Genomic DNA, 19,975 nt, shown 5'->3' with positions numbered 1-19,975 from the left:
TATTTCTTTTTGGTGGTACTGGGGTTCCTGGAAACCCTTCTACCTCCGGGCTACACTCCCAGACCTATTTTATGCTTTTTATTTGGAAACAGAGTCTCTTAAGCCAGCGCGGCTGGCTTCGAACCTGCACCATCCTCCTGTCTCCGCCTCCCAAGTGCAGGGATTACAAGCGTGCGCCACCATGCCCCTATTTTATTTTTTATATTGAAATAGGGTCTCACTAAGTTGCTGAGGCTGGCCTCAAACCTGTGATTTCCTGTCTCAGCCTCCCAAGTACTGGGAACACAGACACACACCACTTTTCCTAGCTGATAATTCTCATTTCTAACCAGCTCCCTGATGATGCTGGCCAAGGACCCCATTTTGAGAACCACTCACTTAGAGACAGATTGTTCACTGAGCCTGAAACCAAAATCATGAGCTAGAGGTCGGTAAGGGAGGGTATTTCAAAGAATAGGAACCCTGTTGTATGTACAAAGGCCCTGGGCAAAGGGAGCCTAGGGTATTGGAGGAAGCAATGAAAGGTTAGTGTGGCTGAAACCCAGAGGAGGAAGAGACAGATAAGCCCTTATCCTAGGTGCAGTGGTGAGCCCCTGTGCATTTCAGCAGATTCTCTGGACTGCTGCAGAGGGGCGTGTGGCTGCCAGAGCGAGCAGGAGAACATTTGGATGCAGATGCGATTGTCCAGGCGGCAGATGGGGTGGTGGAAAAGATGGAGAGATGACGAATGTACAGGTATTGAAAGGGAAATGCAAGGTGCTCTGCGATGGCCTGGAGAGGCGAAGTCGTTTTCCAGCTACCTTTTGCCACGTAACAGCCTGCCTCAGACGTAGGGCCTGAAACAGAAAGAATCTCTTATTATGCTCACAAATCTGAAACTTGGACAGCACCGGGAGGGACAGCGGGTGCCCGCTCCAAAAAGGAGGCCCGCTGGGCCGGCTCCCGGGTTGGGCCTGGAGGCATCTGGTCACTCGCACATGGGGCAGTTGATGCCAGCTGGCAGCTGGCACCTCAGCCGGGAGGAGAGCGGCTCCTGCCCCTCGTGGCATCTCCACGTGGCTGCCTGACTTCTTTGTGGCCCTGTGGCTGGGTTCCCAGGCTGAGCACCCTGTGAGACAGAGGGAGGAGTTGCCAGTATCTTAAGGCCGGAACCTAAGCCCCGGCTTGGCATCAGGCGTCTGCATCCTGTAGAGTCAGGGGCCTGAGTTCAAGGCAGGGGGTGTGACCCACTTCAATGGGAGGAGTGGTGGAGAAGTTTGGACAGAAGAAGCTCGGGAGGAGGCCCAGGCTTGGGAGAAATCGTGAGTCATGATGTCGTGGAGAAAAAGGAGGAAGGCCCCTCCCCGAGAGGCAGGTGTGTCCTCAGCAGCCCAGCCCTGAGCCTGGCATGGGATGGCCCTCAAAGCCACAGCACCCCTTCCCACCATTTTCTCATCTTCCAGCTTGGAGCAGCAGCCCCTGGAGTCTGGTTTGGGTGACTATGAAGAGATCCTAAAAACAAACCCCTAGATGGACCTGCTGGGTCCTTGTGCCTGTCCAAGGCCCACCCTGGCCCGTCTGTGGGGAGCATCTTCTCAGTGGGATCGAACAGGCAGGGGCTCTGGAACCCCAATCCTGCCCTTCTATTCCAAAAGTCCTCCAGTCTGCCCATGCCCCTCCTTCCCTGCTGTCCCACCCCAGGCAAGCCCCACCATCTCTGGCCTTGGCCACTGCATGAGTCTTCCAAACCCTCTCCGGCTTGCTCCTGTTTCCCCACAGAACATCCTCTCAGCATCTCAGGGAACCACCTAAAACAGTCATCTGGTCACTCCGCGCCTGTCTCCATTGAGAACCTTCCAGGTCAGGGCTGGGGATGTAGTTCAGTGGTAGAGAGTTTGTCTGGAGTGTGCAAAGCCCAATAAATCCTTAGGCACCCAGGAAGCGACCCAGAGTTTAGGCTCAGAGTCTCCATGACTCAGCCGTGCAGTGTCCAGGCACACTGTTTCTCCAACAGGCTGATTCTTCCTCTGGGCCTTTGTATTTATGGGTTGTTTTGTTTCATTTTGGTTTTGGTTTGGTTTGGTTTTGCCACCCCTCTCCAGGCCATTTTTAAGTTTTGAAACAGGATCTTGCTAAGTAGCTGAGGGTGTCAGTAAATTGCTGAGGCTGTCCTCCAACCTCGTGATCCTCCTCTCTCAGCCTCCCAAGTACTGGGATGACAGGTGTGCGCCACCACGCCCAGCTGTCTTCTGCATTCTAGACATGATTAATATCCTCTCCTTGTCCTTCAGGGACTCAAATGTCACCTCTCTGTCTGTCCTATCCAGAGAGGACCACTCTCCCCATCCACTCTAACTTATCACTCTGTTTTATTTCCTTCTTAGGACATAGCGTGACTCATTCATTCATTCATTCATTCATTCAACAAATACTGGCTTACCTGTTACTATTGTGTCAGGCACTGTTTAGGCTTTGGGAAACACAGCTGTGAACAAAATTGATGATTTCAGCCTGCTTGGAGGTACATACCTATAACCCTAGTACTTGGGAGGCTGAGACAGGAGGATCACAGGCTTGAGGCCAGCCTCAGCAGCTTCCTAAAATCTCAGCAACCTAGAGAGACTCTTTCAAAACAAGAAATAAAAAAAAGGGCTGGAGATGTAGCTTGGAGGTAGACTATCTGTGGGTTCAATCCCCAGTACTACAAAAATTGAAAAGAAAAGAAAAATTGGTAACTTCTCGCCTTTGCTTTGGAACACCCCTTGGACCTCCTCTCTGTTCTGTTGCTACTCAGTGCGCGGCGTCTCACACGTCACGCACGCGGTGGTCCTGACCTGGATCCAGGAGATGGCGCCGCCTGGGTGTCTACAGAGTTACGTCCCAAGCTGCATGCCTGGCTGCCCCCTGGCCCCAGACTGGCTCCTCCCATGGTCTCCTGCATCCTTCCAATTGCTCAGACAAAAACTTCACGGTGTTCTGTACTCCTGTTCTTCCAGCCCATCAGCACATCCACCTTCTTCTGTTCTGCCTTCGGAGCATACAGAGGGCCAGACCCTTCTCTGCACCTCCGTGACCACCACCCTAGCCCAAGTGACAGACAGTCATCTCTCCTGTGTTTTGGCCACGGCCTCTGAACTGGGCCCCAGCTTCCACGCCCAAGAGCAGTCCACTGCCAACACAGCAGCCGTTCAAAATGAAAGCGTGGCCATACCTCCTCCGTTCACTCTGGAGGCCTCCGCCATCTCTCTGACCCTCCTCTGCATCCCCAAGGCCCCTCCCCGGCTCTGCGCCAGCCACACAGGCCTTCACCCCTGCAGATCCTCAGCCTGCCCCGCACCGGCCTCGGGGCTTCTCCTGGGCTTCCCTCCTTCCTAACCTTGCTCAGGGGCCTTCCCTACCAGCAGTCTGGGTTCAGACTGTCTGCGCACGCCAGCCAGCTCTTCCTTTCTGTCTCTCCCTCCATCCCGCCCCTGCCCAGCATTCCTCACCTGGCACTATAATTTTTGTGTGTGTGTGGTACTGGGGATAGAACCCAGGGGCGTTCTATCTCTGAGCCACACCCGCAGAGTCCAGAGGCCTGAGCTTTGCCATTGGTGCCCCAAGGGGGCGGGGTGACATCAGAAATCTGCGGCTAGAAAGCTAGAAAATAGAGGCCTCGTATTTAAGACCTTTTTAGGAACAGCACATATATAAAAAAAGAAACACAGACCTGGAAAATGTTAACAGTTGGGGGATCTGGGTGAAGGATATTTGGGTAGCCATTGTACTCAGGTTGCAACTTTTCTGTTTTTTTTCTTATTTTATTCCAGCAACTTTCCTCTAGGTTTGAAATTTTTCAAAATAAAAAATGTTAGGGGAAGAAGAAACAGTGACAGAGGTGTGGGGTCCCTAATAGTCATTCTCCCATTCTCGCGGGTGTGTCCTGGGAAGCCACACGCCCAGCAAATGCCCATACTTTCCTGGCCTCCCTGCAGCCTGGAGTGATTAGTAAGACATCCAGAGGCGCTGGACGTCCAGGATGAGTCACCACTGCCCCGGCCCTGCAAGAGCGCCACCTCCTCCTCCTCCCCTCAGCAGAACACTTGCCCTGCTTCTCCTTGGCAGTGGCCTCGGGGTCCCAGACCGGGGCTGGAGAGGCTGGGGCTGCACATGTCAGTCACATATCTGGGCTGCAAGGAAGGCTGGGAAAGCAGGCATTTGGCACAGTCCATTCTTAGAAAGGGAGGCATCTCTGCTTCATAAGCTAAGCAGAGATACCTTTCCCAAACATAAGCAGCAGACAATTCCAATGCCCCAAAGCCAAACATAACTACAGCTATCTCCTCTATGTTGATTTTAAAAATCATACAAGTAAGATGGGCACAGTGGCGCATCTCTAATTCCAGATCTTGAGAGGCTGAGGCAGGAGGAAGTTCAAAGTCAGCTTCGGCAATGTAGTAAAACCCTTGCCTTGCAGCGTGTAGTGGCGCACGCTTGTAATCCCCGCGCTTGGGAGGTTAGAGACAGGAGGATTGCGTAGGTTCAAAGCCAGCCGCGCTGGCTTAAGAGACCCTGTTTCCAAAAATAAAATACGTCTGGGAGTGTAGCCCAGAGGTAGAAGTTCTTCCAGGAACCCACCCACCCACACAAACACAATATATATATATATATATATATATACATATATATATGTATGTATATATATGTATGTATGTATATACGTATATGCATATATATTTTTTTATTTTTTTTTAAGAGCTAGGGATATAGCTCAGAGGTAGAAACTCCCCTGGGTTCAATCCTCAGTACCATAAAATCATACAAGTAAAATACTCTCTACACTATCCAAGGTAAAATAAAAAGCACAAAGAAGGAAGGGGATGGGATTTAGAAGACTTCTCCCCGAGCCCTCTCCCTACTCCCAGGGCAAATCTTCACAGTCTTTTGGAAGTATTGCAGATGCATTCTTTGTATAGCTGGACATACATAAGTATGGTTATTTCTTGGCATCTGTGGGGATTGGTTCCAGGACCCTGTTTAGATACCCAGATCAGTAGACATTCAAGTGGCTTAGTATCTGCATATAACCTGCATGCATCCCGTGTGTGTGTGTGTGTGTGTTACTGGGGATTGGACCCAGAGGCTTTCTACCTCTGAGCTCTACCCCCAGCTCTATTTTATTTTTTATTTTGAAGCAGGATCTTGCTAAGTCGCTGAGGCTCTCACTATGTCTTTGAGGTCGGCCTCGAGCCCGTGATCTTTCTGTCTCGGTCTCTCAAGTACTTGGATTGCAGGTGTGCACCACTGCACCTGGCTCTACTTTTTTTTTTTTTTTTTTTGGTGGTACTGGGGTTCCTGGAAGCCCTTCTACCTCTGGGCTACACTCCCAGACCTATTTTTACATTTTCATTTTTGGAAACAGGGTCTCCTAAGCCAGCGCGTGCGGCTGGCTTCGAACCTGCGCGATCCTCCTGTCTCCGCCTCCCAAGCGCGGGGATTACAAGCGTGCGCCACCACGCCCGGCCTGCTTCTACTTTAAATCATCTCTGAGTCAGGCGTGGTGGCGCACGCTTGTGATCCCAGCATTTGGGGGCTCAGACTGGAGGATCGAGGTTTGCAGCCAGCCTCAGCTACTTAGTGAGGCCCTCTGCACTTAGTGAGACCCTGTCTCAAAATAAAGAATAAAAAATAGGGCAGGGGATGTAGCTCGGAGGTCGAATGGCCCTGGGTTTCATCCCTAGACCCATACACATACAAAAAATCATCTCTAGATTACTTATAATATCTAATAAAATATAAATACTATGTAAGTAGTGGTTAGACTACCATTTAGGAAATAATGATAAAAAATGTCTGTTATACTCTACACAGATACAATTTTCTCTCCCAACTATTTTTATTTGTATTTGGTTGAATCTGAGGAGAGAGAACCCTCAGATATGGATGTGTATGTGTATATTTAGGTGTATATATATGTGTATATTTGTATATAAAGTGTCTGCATAATGTCGATAGTATGTGATAAGTACATGTATATTTACTGAAGTATACTTATATATTAATATAGCATATAGATAAATAGAAAAATGTATATGTACTTATATATTAAGTATATATAGGTATGTAATATAACTTTCTATGTATTGAAATTGGCTCATCAATGCATAAGAGTTTAGCATGCTGCGTCTCCCACAGCACATCTTTTTTTTTTTTTTGGTACTAGGAATTGAACTCAAGAACATTCTACCTCCAAAGTACACCCCAACCCCATTTTATTCTTTTTTTTTGAAACAGAATCTCACTAAAATGCTAAGGATTTTTCCTTTCTTCTTTCTTTCATTTTATTTTATTTTTGCAGTACTGGGAATTGAACCCAGTACTGGGCATTCTGCCTCTGAGCTACACCCCAAACCTATTTTATTTATTTATTTATTTATTTTTTATTTATTTTTTTTTGCGGGTCTGGGGATGGAACCCAGGGGCATTTGACCTCCAAGCTACACCCCCTGCCCTATTTTTTATTCTTTATTTTGAAACAGGGTCTCACTGAGTTGTGGAGGGCCTACTAAGTAGCTGAGGCTGTCCGCGAACTGCGATCCTCCAGTCTCAGCTTCCTGAATGCTGGGATTACAGGCGTACGCCACCATGCCCGGCTCCCAACCCTCTTTCATTTTTTATTTTGAAACAGGGTCTCATTAAGTTTCAGAGGGCCTCACTAAATAGCTGAGGCTGTCTGCAAACCTGCGATCCTCCTGTCTTAGCCTCCCAGGCACTGGGATAGCAGGTGTGTACCACTGTGGCCCAGCTTCAAAGCCACATACTGACACACCCCAATGCCACAGAGCCTGGCCCGTCTGATCTAACCACAGCAGAGATGCCAACATGCAGCTGTGCCACAGTTAACCTAGCCACTCTCCTACAGAAAGGCATTTAGATTCTTTTGAGGGTTTTTGGTTTGTTTGTTTTTTGCTTTTTTTTTTTTTTTTTTTTTTTTTTGCTGCAATGCACCTTGCTACCATGAACATCCCTGAACAAATGTCTGTGTGCACTTGTGTAACTAGGGATCCATGGGATAGATTCCTGGAAGGGGAGCCATTGCCTCAAAAGAAGCATACATTAATGTGTTGAGTATACATTGCCAAATTGCCTTCCAAAAAGTCCGTGCCAATTTGGTGCCCTCCCAGTGGCCTGTGAACATTTTTACCTGAGCCACGTAGGTGCAGCTGCGGGATTCACCTGTCATTTATATGCCCTGCCTCCCTGACCACAGTGTTTTGTCCCTGCTCTAGCCGTAGCCTAAAATCCCCTTCCTGCCATGTCTGCTCCATGAGGTCTTACCCATCCCGCAAGGCCTCGGCTCAGTTATCACCGCCTCTTTACTGTCTTCCCTCACACGCCTAAGATGTCAGAGCAGAGCTTCCTGGAAATAATTCTAGCATAGGGCTGACTGAGGGCCTACTATGTGCCCATTCTCTATAACCATCTTCACAGTTGCCAGTATAACTGCACCAAAAAGTAGTCTTGTCTTTCTCTTCATCCCTATCCTGGCTGCTTTGCTGTTAACTGTTCCTAAGCATGGTCCTGCCTCAGGACCTGTGCACTGCAGTCCTCTCTCTCTCTCTCTCTCTCTCTCTCTCTCTCTCTCTCTCTCTCTCTCTCTCTCTCTCTCTCTCTCTCTCTCTGGATCTTGCTTTCACCCACCTTGGCCTTGCTGCGTCTCTGGGGCCTCTGCTGCTAACTCAGCTTCTTGCAGAGAACTTCCCTGATGACTGTCTCAAACACTCCTCCTCTGGTCACTCTGTTAGGTCACCTTTTTATTATCTCCATAACAAGTCTCACAAGCTAAAATCCCCTTGTTCGGTTGAAGTGTCCAGGCTTTCAGTTGTTTTTGTCCTGCCTCCCATCTCTGCGTCTGCGTGTACAAAACAGAGGCTCTCCCCGACAGCGGGGGCCTTGTTTCCTTCCCACTGTCTCCACCTCGAACCTGCCTAAGGCTCAATAATCATGGGAATTAACCAACCGCGTTTTACAGCGGAGGAAACTGGCCTTCAGAAAGGAGAGCTAAGAGCCCAAGGCCCCATGGCCAATAGCGAACGCAGCTAGGATTCGAACCCATTGAACTCCAAAGCAACCTCATCCCCCCCCCCCACTCTTAGCTCTCCACAGCACCCCTCCACCGCCCCGAAAAGCCGTGCGAGTCGCCTGGTCCCTGGCGCGTCCTCGGGAGCTGTCACCCTCCCCGCCCCCTGTCAGTCAGGCCGAGGGGGCGGGCGGCCGCCAGGGGGGGCGCTGAGCTCAGAGCTGCCGCAGCGCCCGAGCCCAGCGAGCCGAGCCGAGCCGAGCGCGGGCGGGCCGAGGAGCACCCGGAGGCCACGCGCCCCAGCCGCTGCCCCTGCTCGGGCCGGGACCTCAGCGCTGACCGCGGCCGGACCCCAGCGCCCCCTCCCAGCCCGCCCGGCCGAGCCCCGCTCCGCTCTCTGCAGCCCGCAAGCCGCAGCTCCATCCCCATCCCGGCCCCGCAGCCAGGTGAGGGAACCGCCGGGGACGGTTTGGAGAGGCCGGCGGACAGCTCGGGGCGGCTGGGGTGCGGAGGGGTGCTAAGTGCAGGGGGGCTGCTGAGAGGGCGGCAGAGAGCGCGTCAGGGCACCCGGAGTGCGTGTGTCTGTTTGCAACTGTCTGGGTGGCCGTGTGGACGTGCGTCCGCGCCCTGTGTGTCCGTCTGCCCTGCATGTGCACATGAATGTGTCCGTGCTGTGTTTGTGTGCACGGCCATGTGACAGCTCTGCGGGCGCAGGGAGGTCCCGAGTCTCCGCGCCCAGCTCAGCTCGCCGGTTCCGCGGGGCTGCAGGTTGCAGGGCTCCGGATAACTGAGGCGACGGCCCCTCCCGTGTCCCCGGGTTTCAAGGACGCCAGGACTCCCCGAGGCCTTGCAGTGGGCGAGGTGGGAGGGCAGACAGGAGGGGGCTCCGGGACCCAAAGGGCGTCGGGTCCGGGCGAGGGAGGGCCGGGGACACCCGTGTCCCCGGGGAGGGGCTGGAGCGAGGTGCGGAGGTAGAGCGCGGGTGCCGTGTGTTCGCCCTCCCCAGGCCGCCAGAATGGACGTGTTCATGAAGGGCCTGTCCATGGCCAAGGAGGGCGTCGTGGCTGCAGCCGAAAAGACCAAGCAGGGGGTCACCGAGGCAGCTGAGAAGACCAAGGAGGGAGTCCTCTACGTCGGTGGGCAAGGGTCGGGGCTTCCGGGGGTGGCATGGTTTGGGTGACCTCTGAGGGTATGAGGACAGGGTCCTCAGAAGGAGTGGGGGCCCGGGCAGGAGAATGTGAGTCAGCAGATGGGGTAGGTCAGCAGGGGTCACTGGGGACAAAGCCGGGCATGGCAGGCCACTGGGAGGGGATGAAGATGGGGTTCAGCCGGAAACCCCAGGCCAGGGCAGTGATGGAAGCAGAGAGCCTGCCTTTTCTTATTATCATTATTTAAAAGTACCTCTGAACCCCTGCTATAGGCCAAGTCCTGTGGGAAACACCAGAACCTCCACACCTCATATAATGCTCCCAGTCCATTGCACAGATGAGGGGAAACTGGGGCTCCCAGGTGTTTAACCACCTGCTCAAGGTCACCCGGCTGGTGAGGCCTGAAGTTGGGGTTTGGACGCACCTTTTGGGACTCAGAAACCCAACCCCTCCCCTTGGGAGCCCTCCCTCCTGTTCCTGGGGGCTCCCTCCCAAGCTACCCTCTGACTGAACTGCTCCCCAGACCCCCTGCCTTCCAGGGTCTGTGGGTCCACCATTGCCACCCCTCCTCTGTCCACGCTCCTCGCAGCTGCCAGCTGGTGTCAGGAGAAAGGCCAGGTGGTTAAAATCTCTCACCTTGAGCGTGAAAGATGCATGTAGGGTCATTTGCATAAAGTGAAGAAAGGCTGAGAACTGACATTTACTGAAATTTTAGACCCCTCCCCCCAGCCCATGTGGTGATTCAGGGCTTGCTTCTGTGGAGTGAGTCTAATTTCCCCCTCTGCAGATTCGAAAGGGCTGGATAACTTGCCCAAGGTCATGGCAGGTTTAAATTGTGGCAATTTGCAAACTATTGAGTGGCTACCTGCTGTGTGCACCTAGGGAGGCCTTGGTGTGGATGCTGAGGATGTAACCATGAGCCGCAGGCAAAGGTGCCCAACTCCTGATGGTGATGCAGACTATGTTAATGGGATTTGACGTCAAGTGGCGGGTGTGTGTCCCATTTGGGGGCTCAGGTGAAAACAGGAGGTAGTGTTTAAGCTGAGTGCTGAATAATGAGCCAGGTAGGAGAGAGAGGAGGCGGAAAAGGCTGGAGAGCCAAGGGCAGGAAGTTGTGAGAGATGAGATGGAGCTGGTGAGTGAGGGGCAGTTCAAGGGGGGCTGTGGAGACACCTGTACAAGTGGCGCACACCTGTAATCCCAGTGCTTGGGAGGCTGAGACGGGGGTGGGGGTGGGGATCACAGGTTTGAGGCCAGCCTTGGCAACTTAGTGAGATACTCAGTAACTTAAGGAGACTCTGTTTCAAAATAGAAAAATAAAAGAGCTGAGGGTGTAGCTTGGCAGTAGAATATGCCTGGGTTCTACCCCTAGTACCAAAAAATAAAATAAAAGGAGAAGCCGGGTATGGTGGTGCACGCTTGTAACTCCAGAGTTCGGGAGGCTGAGACAGGAGGATGGTAGTTGGAGGGCAGCCTCAGCTACTTAGTGAGGCCCTTTGCAACGCAGTGAGACTCTTTCAAAATAAAGAATAAAAAAATAGGGCTTGGGGTGGAGCTCGGAGGTAGAATGTCCCTGAGTTCCATCCCCAGTACCGCAAAGCAAAGCATCGTTGTATGTGCCATGAGAGACTAACAAGGACCTGGGAGGATCAGACTTCAGTTTAGAAAGGTTCCTCAGTCCTCTGGGGACAGGTGAGCTGCAGAAAGGCCCTCTGGAGCTAGTGTGGCCACCAGATGAGTGTGGCGGTGGGATGGACATGAGAAGGCTTGAGCTGTCTACCTGATGCCAGCTCTACCTCCCTCCTGCCTCCTTCCCGGTTCCTTCAGTTCTGTTGGTCTCTGTCACTATTCTCTCTGATAATAGGCTCTGCCCCTTTAAGCCAAGTTGCCCTTCCCCTTAGACTGGTACCTCCCATCTTCCCCCTGACCAGAAACCCCCTATGATGCCTTAGTTCCTACATATGAAAGCCTCAGCTCCCCGTAGCCTGGCGTTCAGTGCCCTTCATGATCCTCAGCCTACATCTCCAGCTTCATTTCTCACCATACCCAAATCACACCTCCCTGTACCTTGGTGACAGTGTTACTGAGCCTGGGTCACCCATTCCAGCCTCCTTCCACAAACTCCACCTTCTCCCCATTTGTTGAGGCCCAAGTAGTATCCCCTCCCCTCTCCTGCAGCCCGTGGAAAGTTGAACATCCTCTCTCCCTACTTGACACCCAGGAACTAAAGCTCCTCCTCGGTCCTTTCCTTCAGACAGTGAGCTATTGGCCCAAGCACATGCCGATGAGCATTTGTGGGAGGTTTGAATGGTGGGCTCGCAGTCCACCGCCCTGTCTCCTGGTTCTGGCTGATCTTAGCCCTGAGTGCCTGCCTTCCCAAGGGGCCCCACAACCTGCCAGCTCACCCACTTCTGAGTTATCAGTGCTCATCTGGGTTGCTGAATCCTTGGCATTGAAGATGCCCCACTCCCTGGAGGGTCCTCACCACACATCAGGTCTATTGCCCCCCTTTCTCTCTCCCTTCCCTTTCTTTCTTTCTTTCTTTCTTTCTTTCTTTCTTTCTTTCTTTCTTTCTTTTTTTCCCTGGGATTGAACCCAAGAGCATTCTAACTCAATGCTACACCCCCAGCCCTTTTTATTTTTTATTTTGAAACCGGTTATGGCTAAGTTACTGGACACTGCGGACCTCAAACCTGCAATCCTCCTGTCTTAGCCTTCCATGTACTGGTAGCAGGCGTGTGCCACCAAGCTCCAGTGTCCTGGGAAGGCTCAGCCAGTGTCACGCATGCTAGTCACCATCTGCACATGGTTGTTAGACTCAGCCTGCACCTGAGACTCCCCACGTGGGCCAGAAGGAGGGGTTCAACCATTGTTAGGAAGAAAAAGTTGAGAAGAAATGAACTAGGGGGCAGTGGCATATGAGTAGTCATGCATTAGCAGCGTGGGGGACACCTCAAAACTCATGGCTTGAGCCAGATGCAGTGGCGCATGCCTGTAATCCCAGTACTTGGTGGCTGAGACAGGAGAATTGCAGTCTTGAGGCCAGCCTCAGCAACATAGGCCCTCAAGAACTTAGTGAGACCCTTTTCAAAAGAAAAAATAAAAATAAGACTTGGTGTATAGCTCAGAGATAGAACACCCTGGGTTCAATCCCCAGTACCACAAAAATGAATTTGGGGTCTAGCTTGGAGGTAGAATGCCCTTGAGTTCAATTCCCAGTAAAACACACACACACACACACACACACACACACACACACACACACACACACGATAGCTTTCTTGTCCCCAGCTCCAGCTTTCTCCCATCTTGGGCTATATACTCACAGAAGAGTTGGTAGCAGGGGTTTGGGAATAAAGAGGACGTGACTTTCGGGGGTGGTGCTGTTCTCCTGTAATCCCAGTACTTGGCAGGCTGAGACAGGAGGATCACAGGTTTGAGAACAGCCTTAGCAACTTGGTAAAAACTCTCCACAACCTAGCCAGACCCTGTTGAACAAAAAGGGCTGTGGGTGTAGCACAGAGGTAGGAGGCTGGTTTCAATCCCCAGCGCCCCCTACACACACACACACACACACACACACACACACACACACACACACACACACTAAACCTGAATGCCTCTTCAGCCACTCACTGGTTGCAGAGTGAGGCCAGCCTCAGCAACATAGGCCCTCAAGAACTTAGTGAGACCCTTTTTGCTGAGCCTGGGTTTTCCATCTGCAAAGCGGGGACAATCTCAACAGCACCTCTGCCCCCCAGGCTGGGAGAGGCAGGTCGCATGCCTTGCCCAGCGTTGGCACCCAGTGAACACCCACTAGGGGCATGAGGTGTCAGTGCCGCGGCGGGTGATGGGGCTGGGAGGCCTGAGAAGGTAGGTATGGAGGGCTCAGTAAGTCAGGGAGGAGGCGGAAGTCGCTGCACTTGACACCCCTGCCCCCACACACCGTGCTGGACTCTTCCCTTGGCTCACACTCCTGAAATGTGTTCCTTTCTCTCCCTGCAGGAAACAAGACCCGAGAGGGGGTGGTACAAGGTGTGGCCTCAGGTACCAGCCCAGCCCTGCCGTAGCCCCCTCCCCTCAGCCCAGCCTGCAATCTCCCGGGGATCCAGAAGGCCGTGGGGAGGCTCCCAAGGGTCTGTGGGGGTGCTCCCAGGAAGGGCATGCCCTGGGGAGCGGTGTGGGAGAATCTGCCTCCTCCACCCTCGCCTGCCTCCCCACCCCTGCCTGGCTCCCCTCCCCACTCCAGTGGCTGAGAAAACCAAGGAGCAGGCGTCACATCTGGGAGGAGCCGTGTTCTCTGGGGCTGGGAACATCGCAGCAGCCACCGGCCTGATGAAGAAGGAGGAGTTCCCCACCGACCTGAAGGTGAGCTGGCCTCCTCCACAAGCGCAGGTGCCCATGCTGCCTGGCACACAAACCACCACCAGCTGGTCTGGGGCACACACATCCTTGTCTCTCATGGTGCAGGGCTGAGCTAGACTCAGCTCAGAGTGAGACTTCAAAGATATGCCAGGATGCAGCAGTCCTGTGATAGGGACTCTGACCCACGTGAAAGTAACCAGACCACTCCTGGACATGTCTGCAGGTGCCTCTGGTTATTCATTCATTTCTTTTCACTGAATGAATGTCCATGCCAATGAGGAGTTGTTTTAGAGGTTCCCACGAGTGAATGTTCATTCATGCAGCTGACCTTGTGTGTCTGTGTGTGTGTGGAGGGTGCAGCTCAGAGCTAGAATGCCCCTGGGTTCAATCCCTAGTGCAGGAAAAAGAAAGGAGAGAGGGGGGGGAGGGAGAGGGAGAGGGGAAGAAGAAGAAGAAGAAGAAGAAGAAGAAGAAGAAGAAGAAGAAGAAGAAGAAGAGGAGGAGGAAGAGGAGGAGGAGGAGGAGGAGGAGGAGGAGGAAGGAGAGGAGGGGAGGGGAGGGGAGGAGGGAGAAGAAAAGGCTAGAGATGCAGTTCACTGGTAGAGTGGAAGTCTAGCATGGGCAAGGCACTGGGTTTCATCTCCAGCATTGTGGAAAAAATGCATAAGGAAGCCAGGCACACACAAGCTGTGTTGGGAGCATGATCTATATGTCACACACTTGTGTGTGTGTGTGTCTTCCCAGCATGGTGGTGCACACCTGTGATCTCAGTACTTGAGAGGCCGAGACAGGAGGATGGCAGGTTCATGGCCAGCCTCAGCAACTTAGTGAGGCCCTCTGCAATTTAGTGAGATCCTGTTTCAAAATAAAAATAAAACAGTGTAGCTCAGCAGTAGTCTGTCTCTGGGTTCAATCCTCAGTATAAAATAAGCATAAAGAAGAAAAAAAAATAGCCCGGTGTAGTGATGCACACTTGTAATCCCAGTGCTTTGGAGGCTGAGACAGGAGGGTTGCAGGTTCAGAGCCAGCCTCAGCTACTTAGTGAGACTCTGTTTCAAAATAAAGAATAAAAAAATAGGGCCGGGGGTGTAGCTCAGAGGTAGAATGTCCCTGTGTTCAACCTTCAGTACCCTCCCAAAAAATAAAAATAAAAATAGGGCTGGGGGTGTAGCTCAGAGGTAGAATGCTCTTGGGTTTAATCCTCAGTACCCACCGAGAGAGAGAGAGAGAGAGAGAGAGAGAGAGAGAGAGAGAGAGAGAGAGAGAGAGAGAGATGAGAGAGATACTTGAGATGGAGGGCTTCTCTAAGAAAGTGACCTTTGAGCTGATACCCAAGGGATGAGTGAGAGGGGGCTGTAAGATGTGTGGGAAGGTATTTCAGGCAGTTAGGGACAGGAGGTACAAAGGCCCTGAGGCACACGCAAGCTGGGTTGGGAATATGATCTGTATGTCACACACTTGTGCGTGTGTTTCCCCAGCGGAGTGGTGGTGACTACTCATGTGTGTGTGGAGACAAAGGACTTCATTAGGATACCCTGTAGGAGAATTGTGAGCTCCCGAGCCCCACAAAACTGGATTCAAATCCCAGCTCTGCTACTACCAGGATGTGTGACCCTGGGCAGGTCCCATCATGTCTCTGAGCCTGATTTTCCACCGGCAACATGGAAGATGAACACAGTAGGGCTCTTAGGCAAATTAGAGATAACTTAGATGAGAGATTCTCAGAGCTCGAACAGGCATCTGAATCACCAGGAGGCGGGATGAAAATACATAGGCTTGCCCCATCACTGGAATTTGAGATTCAGTAGGTCTGACGTGGGGCCTGAGACATTGCAGGTGATTCTGATGGTGCAGTTCTAGAGACCACACCTTGAGACCACTGAGGTACAGAGAGAGGCTGGCTGGCACACAGTAAATGCCCAGCCAGAGACTGGCTGCGTGATCAGGCAAGCAGTCCAGGCCTGCCCTCGGAGATCATGTGACCATGGCCACACCTGGACGTGAGCCGCTGTGACAGTGTGACAGCCCTCTGCACCTGTGCAAGTGAGTCCATCCATCTCCTGCGGTGGCCCGTGTCTGTCCACGTCTGTATGCGGTGGGGCTGGGGCTCTCCCTTCATTTGTATGGGTGATCTGTGTGAATTCTGTTGAGCGTATCCAACAGGGTGGGGACACTGCATGCCTCCTCCGCTCCAGACATTTTGCACATTTGGGAGTCTGGGTCTTAGCTGGGCCTGGTGATAGGTGCTTGTAATCCCAGTACTTGGAGGCTGAGCCAAAAGGATGACAGGTTCAAGGCCAGCCTCAGTAACTTAGAGAGACCCTGTTTCACAATTAAAAAATAGCTAAGGTGGGTATGGTGGTGCATGCCTGTAATCCCAGTACTTGGGAGGTGAGACAGGAGGATTGCAAGTTCGAGGACAGCCTTAGCAAGTAGTGAGACTCTCATTAACCTAGTGAGACCCTGTTTCAAAATAAAACTAAAATAGGACTCAGAGGTAGAATGTCCCTGGGTTCAAATAAATAAATAAATAAAGCAAGCAAGCAGGGGAGCAGATAGCTCTGTGTAGACCCACACTGGATTCAACCCCCAGTACTGTGGGGGAAAAGTCTGGATTAACTCAGAAGTTCTGGTTCAAGTTCTTTCTCTGCATTTTACCACTTGTAAATGGAAAATCACTTCCCATTTCCCATAATCATGTTATCAGTAACCACTCCCATCCATTGATCCCTAGATGCTTTATATGGAGTGACTCACTGAATCTTCACAATATTTCTTAAGGAAGGCTCCACAACTAGCCCATTTTACAGATGGAACAACTGAGACTCAGAGAATAAAGTGACTTGCCCAAGATCCCAGGCCCTGCCTGCTTGCTTTATAAGGTGGTTGGGAAGATAAGCTGGGATCTGTATGAGAGAGCAACTTGGTGCCAACACAGGGCCAGGGCCTGTGCTGGGTAGTGGCGTGCACAGAGAGGCAGGTCTCGTCCTGGAATGTCAGCTCGAAGCTCTTTGTCATGGGCCTTTGCACAGAATCATTTCTCTTTGGCCACCAGTGCTTGTAGACACATCAAAGGTACTCCCTCAAGGGAGCTAAAATCAATTATAACCCCAGCAGCAGCCTTCCCAGGCCCCCTGGGGTGGAGGAACCCATGCAGGCCCAGCATGCAGCATCATCCTCGTTTCCTGCCCAGACTGCCATGATCAGAGGTGAAATGACTTGTCTCAGGTCAAATAGCTAGCCAGGCCAGGCAGGGGTATATTTTTAAGTTAAAAAAAATGTTTTTGGTGCTGGGGATTGAACCCAGGGCCTCACATGCTAAGCACATACATGCTCGGCACTGAGCTACAGATTCAGATCTTAAGTTACTTTTTATTGAAGTGCAATATGCACGAAGCTCCATGAAACTTTCAGAGAGGATTCGTCCATATAAGCAGCAGCCAGCTCAAGACACAGGACACTGTGCCCCTTCTAAGTCCTTACCTTGGGGCTGGCACTAGGGCAGGCGAGGAGGGGTGTGGGGCACTCGCTCACCGGGCATCCTCCGCATGGCCTTAGGAGCAAGTGCCTCCCTAACATTTGCACCCGACGGCGGCAAACTTCTCTCTTCCCAATCCTGACCCTGCCCAATCCCCTCCAAGGACTCGCTTCCTGACTTCTGCCGCCACAAGTCAGTAGCCGAGTGTTTCCACTTCGTGTAAATGTCATGACACAGTACATGCTCTGCTGTATCTGCCTTCTTTCATTCAATAGTCAGTCTGTGATTCAGCCCTGCTCTTGTAAGCATTGTAGTTCTTAATTCTTTTTGTATAGTATTCCACTGCCTGGTTAGAACACAATATACACGCACCCATTCTACTGTTGTTGTACATCTTGGTTGTTTCCAAACAACGTGCTCAAGCTGGAACTTTTTATTTATTTATTTATTTATTTATTTATTTATTTATTTATTTATTAGTGTGTGTGGTACTAGGGATGGAACCCAGGGGCATTCTACCTCCGAGCTACACCCTCATCCCTATTTTTTATTCTTTATTTTGAGACAGGGTCTCACTAAGTTGTGGAGGGCCTCCCTAAGTAGCTGAGGCTAGCCATGAACCTGCGATCCTCCGGTCTCAGTCTCCCAAGCACTGGAATTACAAGTGTGCGCCACCAAGCCTGGCTAAGCTAAAACTGTGTGTGTGTGTGTGTGTGTGTGTGTGTGTGTGTGTGTGTGTGTGTTACTGGGGTTCCTGGAAGCCCTTCTACCTCCAGGCTATACTCCCAGACCTATTTTTATGTTTTTATTTGGAAACAGGGTCTCCTAAGCCAGCAAGGCTGACTTCGAACCTGCGCGATCCTCCTGTCTCCGCCTCCCAAGCGCGGGTATTACAAGCGTGCGCCACCACGCCCGGCTAAGCTGGAACTTTTTAAAACCATGTTTCTTCCTGGGGTTCTGGTCATAGCTAGGTGACTTGGGGCAAACTAACATTTCCCTACCTCCTGGACCTTGCTGTACCCATCTCTACAACAGGGATAGTGAACCAGGTCCAGATCTATTAACTCATGCATGCACAGGGTCCACCTAGACAGGCACCTTGAAGAAGCTGGGGCTATCTGGATGGGCCCAGGGCAGCCAGAGTGCCATCTTCCCAGTGCCAACCTTTCAGGGTCTCAGGCACGTGCCAACCCACACAGGGCCCTGTATAGACATTCAGATACCCCAGGTTGTGTGTGCAATCAGATGAGTCTCATGTGTGTGCACATACGTGTGCTCACCTGCAGGTGGCCAGCCATGTGTCTGGCAGCCCACATGCATGCCCGCTGGTCTGTGCCCATCTGGGCAGCAGATGCAGGGGGGAGGGGAGAGTCTTAGCTCATACATCCAAGCAACACCATGAGCTGTTGCTTCCAGCTTATCTTAAAATAGCAACATCGAAGAAACCAGGCCAGGCTGGGCCCTGGGGGAGGGATGGGTGGAAGGCGGCAGGGGAGTGGCTCAGAGCCCCCGCTCAGCACTGTCCCCGAGCTGCCCTCTCCCTCCAACCAGCCCAGGGTTTTCTCTGAGTTCTCCATCCACAGCAGAGTGACACGCAAAGGGAGCAGGGATAAATGAGTGCCTGAATGCACTAGCTCCCTGCAGCAGGTGTGCAGGGGGCTGCCAGGGGCTGGAGGAGGGGCCCAGGGAGCCCGGGACCCTTCCTCACTCCCAGCTTCAAGTGCTGATGTGAGGGGATTCCACCCCTTACATCCCACCTCACTTTCAAGGGGCTCCAAGTAAGACCAATTAATAAAGAACCAGCCTTGCACTGCCAGCCCACCCTGGCTTTCTACTAGCAAAGGGCTTTAGGGGCATCCTGGCTGCCCTCACTGGCCCTGCCCTTCTCCACCCGCAGCCCGAGGAAGTGGCCCAGGAAGCTGCGGAGGAGCCACTGATTGAACCCCTGATGGAGCCAGAAGGGGAAAGTTACGAGGAACCACCCCAGGTGAGGGGCATAGGGCAGGGTGGGACTGGGGCACCCCGGAGGACTGCTGCCATTCCTAGCTGGGGTGGGAAGGTCCTAGCATAACGGTGGTCTGGAGGCTTGGGCTCCTGCCTCCCCTACAGCCCCTACTCCAGGGGTGGGAGGAGGGAGGGAAGGACAGATGGGGCCCTCCTAGGAATATCTCAGCTGTCCCCAAGTCCAGATTCCTCCCCTGACAAGGGGGAGGAAAGGAAGGGACCTGGCACCAGGGCTTGACCACGTGGTTTCCAATCCCTCCTCGCTTTTGCTCTTCTCTACCCCATCCCTCTGATGCAGGAGGAATATCAGGAGTATGAGCCAGAGGCGTAAGGGCCCCGGACGGCCCACTACCAGCAGCACAATTCTTCCCCTGTCCCCGCACTGCCCCCCAGAGCCAGGGCTGTCCTTCTACCCCTTCCCCCCAAACAAGAGATCTTCCTTCAGCTCTGAGGTGCCCCCTCAGAGCCTGTGTTAGTGTCTATCCATCTGTCTGTCCTACTCGCCTGCGTCCAACCCCAGGGCGTGAGCTGGGCGGGGGCTGTGGCCGCGGCTGGGCGTCTCCCTACCAGTGCTGCCCCCCTCCCCGCCCCAACCGGCCTAGTGTTTGTGCGGATGTAGCATGTTCTATGTATTTTTAAACGAAGATCCGAAAGCGACGGTTCCTCCCTGCCCCCCCCCCACACACACACACACAGCAGCTCTCCGAGGGGCTTCCGGGCAGCCCCACCCACTCCACATCTACACCAAGAACTTTTTTTTTTTTTTAACCAAAATGGAGCCAGGCTGTGCCATTCCCCCTCCCTCAGCCGGCCCGGTCCAAGAGCAGGCGTCGTGTGTTGTGATTGTGGCATGGAGAGTCCCCCAACCCTCGTGTGAGCGTGTCCGGGGGGGCGGGCCCGGCCACCCCCCGCGTGTCCATGAATAAAGCCAATCTGTCTGTA

At 52.5% G+C, this 19,975-nt stretch overlaps 1 protein-coding gene across 3 annotated transcripts; it reads left to right on the top strand.

Annotated features, from left to right (window-relative positions):
- Nucleotides 1–9,053: 9,053 nt before the first annotated feature.
- Nucleotides 9,054–19,364, top strand: SNCB (synuclein beta; the record flags this gene model as incomplete). Of its 3 annotated transcripts, XM_080714914.1 has the most annotated exons (5): nucleotides 9,054–9,174; nucleotides 13,192–13,233; nucleotides 13,436–13,554; nucleotides 18,927–19,016; nucleotides 19,332–19,364. In XM_080714914.1, 5 exons carry the CDS (start codon nucleotides 9,054–9,056, stop codon nucleotides 19,362–19,364), a joined length of 405 nt encoding a protein of 134 aa, XP_080571040.1. The 3 variants fall into 3 exon arrangements, with proteins under 3 accessions (XP_080571040.1, XP_080571041.1, XP_080571042.1); XM_080714915.1 differs by lacking the exon at nucleotides 13,192–13,233; XM_080714916.1 differs by lacking the exon at nucleotides 18,927–19,016.
- Between the last annotated feature and the right edge of the window lie 611 nt (nucleotides 19,365–19,975).

The sequence above is a fragment of the Muscardinus avellanarius genome (genome assembly GCF_963383645.1).
Source record: "Muscardinus avellanarius genome assembly, chromosome: 1".
In the NCBI taxonomy this organism is placed as follows: domain Eukaryota; kingdom Metazoa; phylum Chordata; class Mammalia; order Rodentia; family Gliridae; genus Muscardinus; species Muscardinus avellanarius.
Note: the sequence above shows the minus strand (reverse complement) of the source record. Positions and strands in the feature narration are given on the sequence as shown.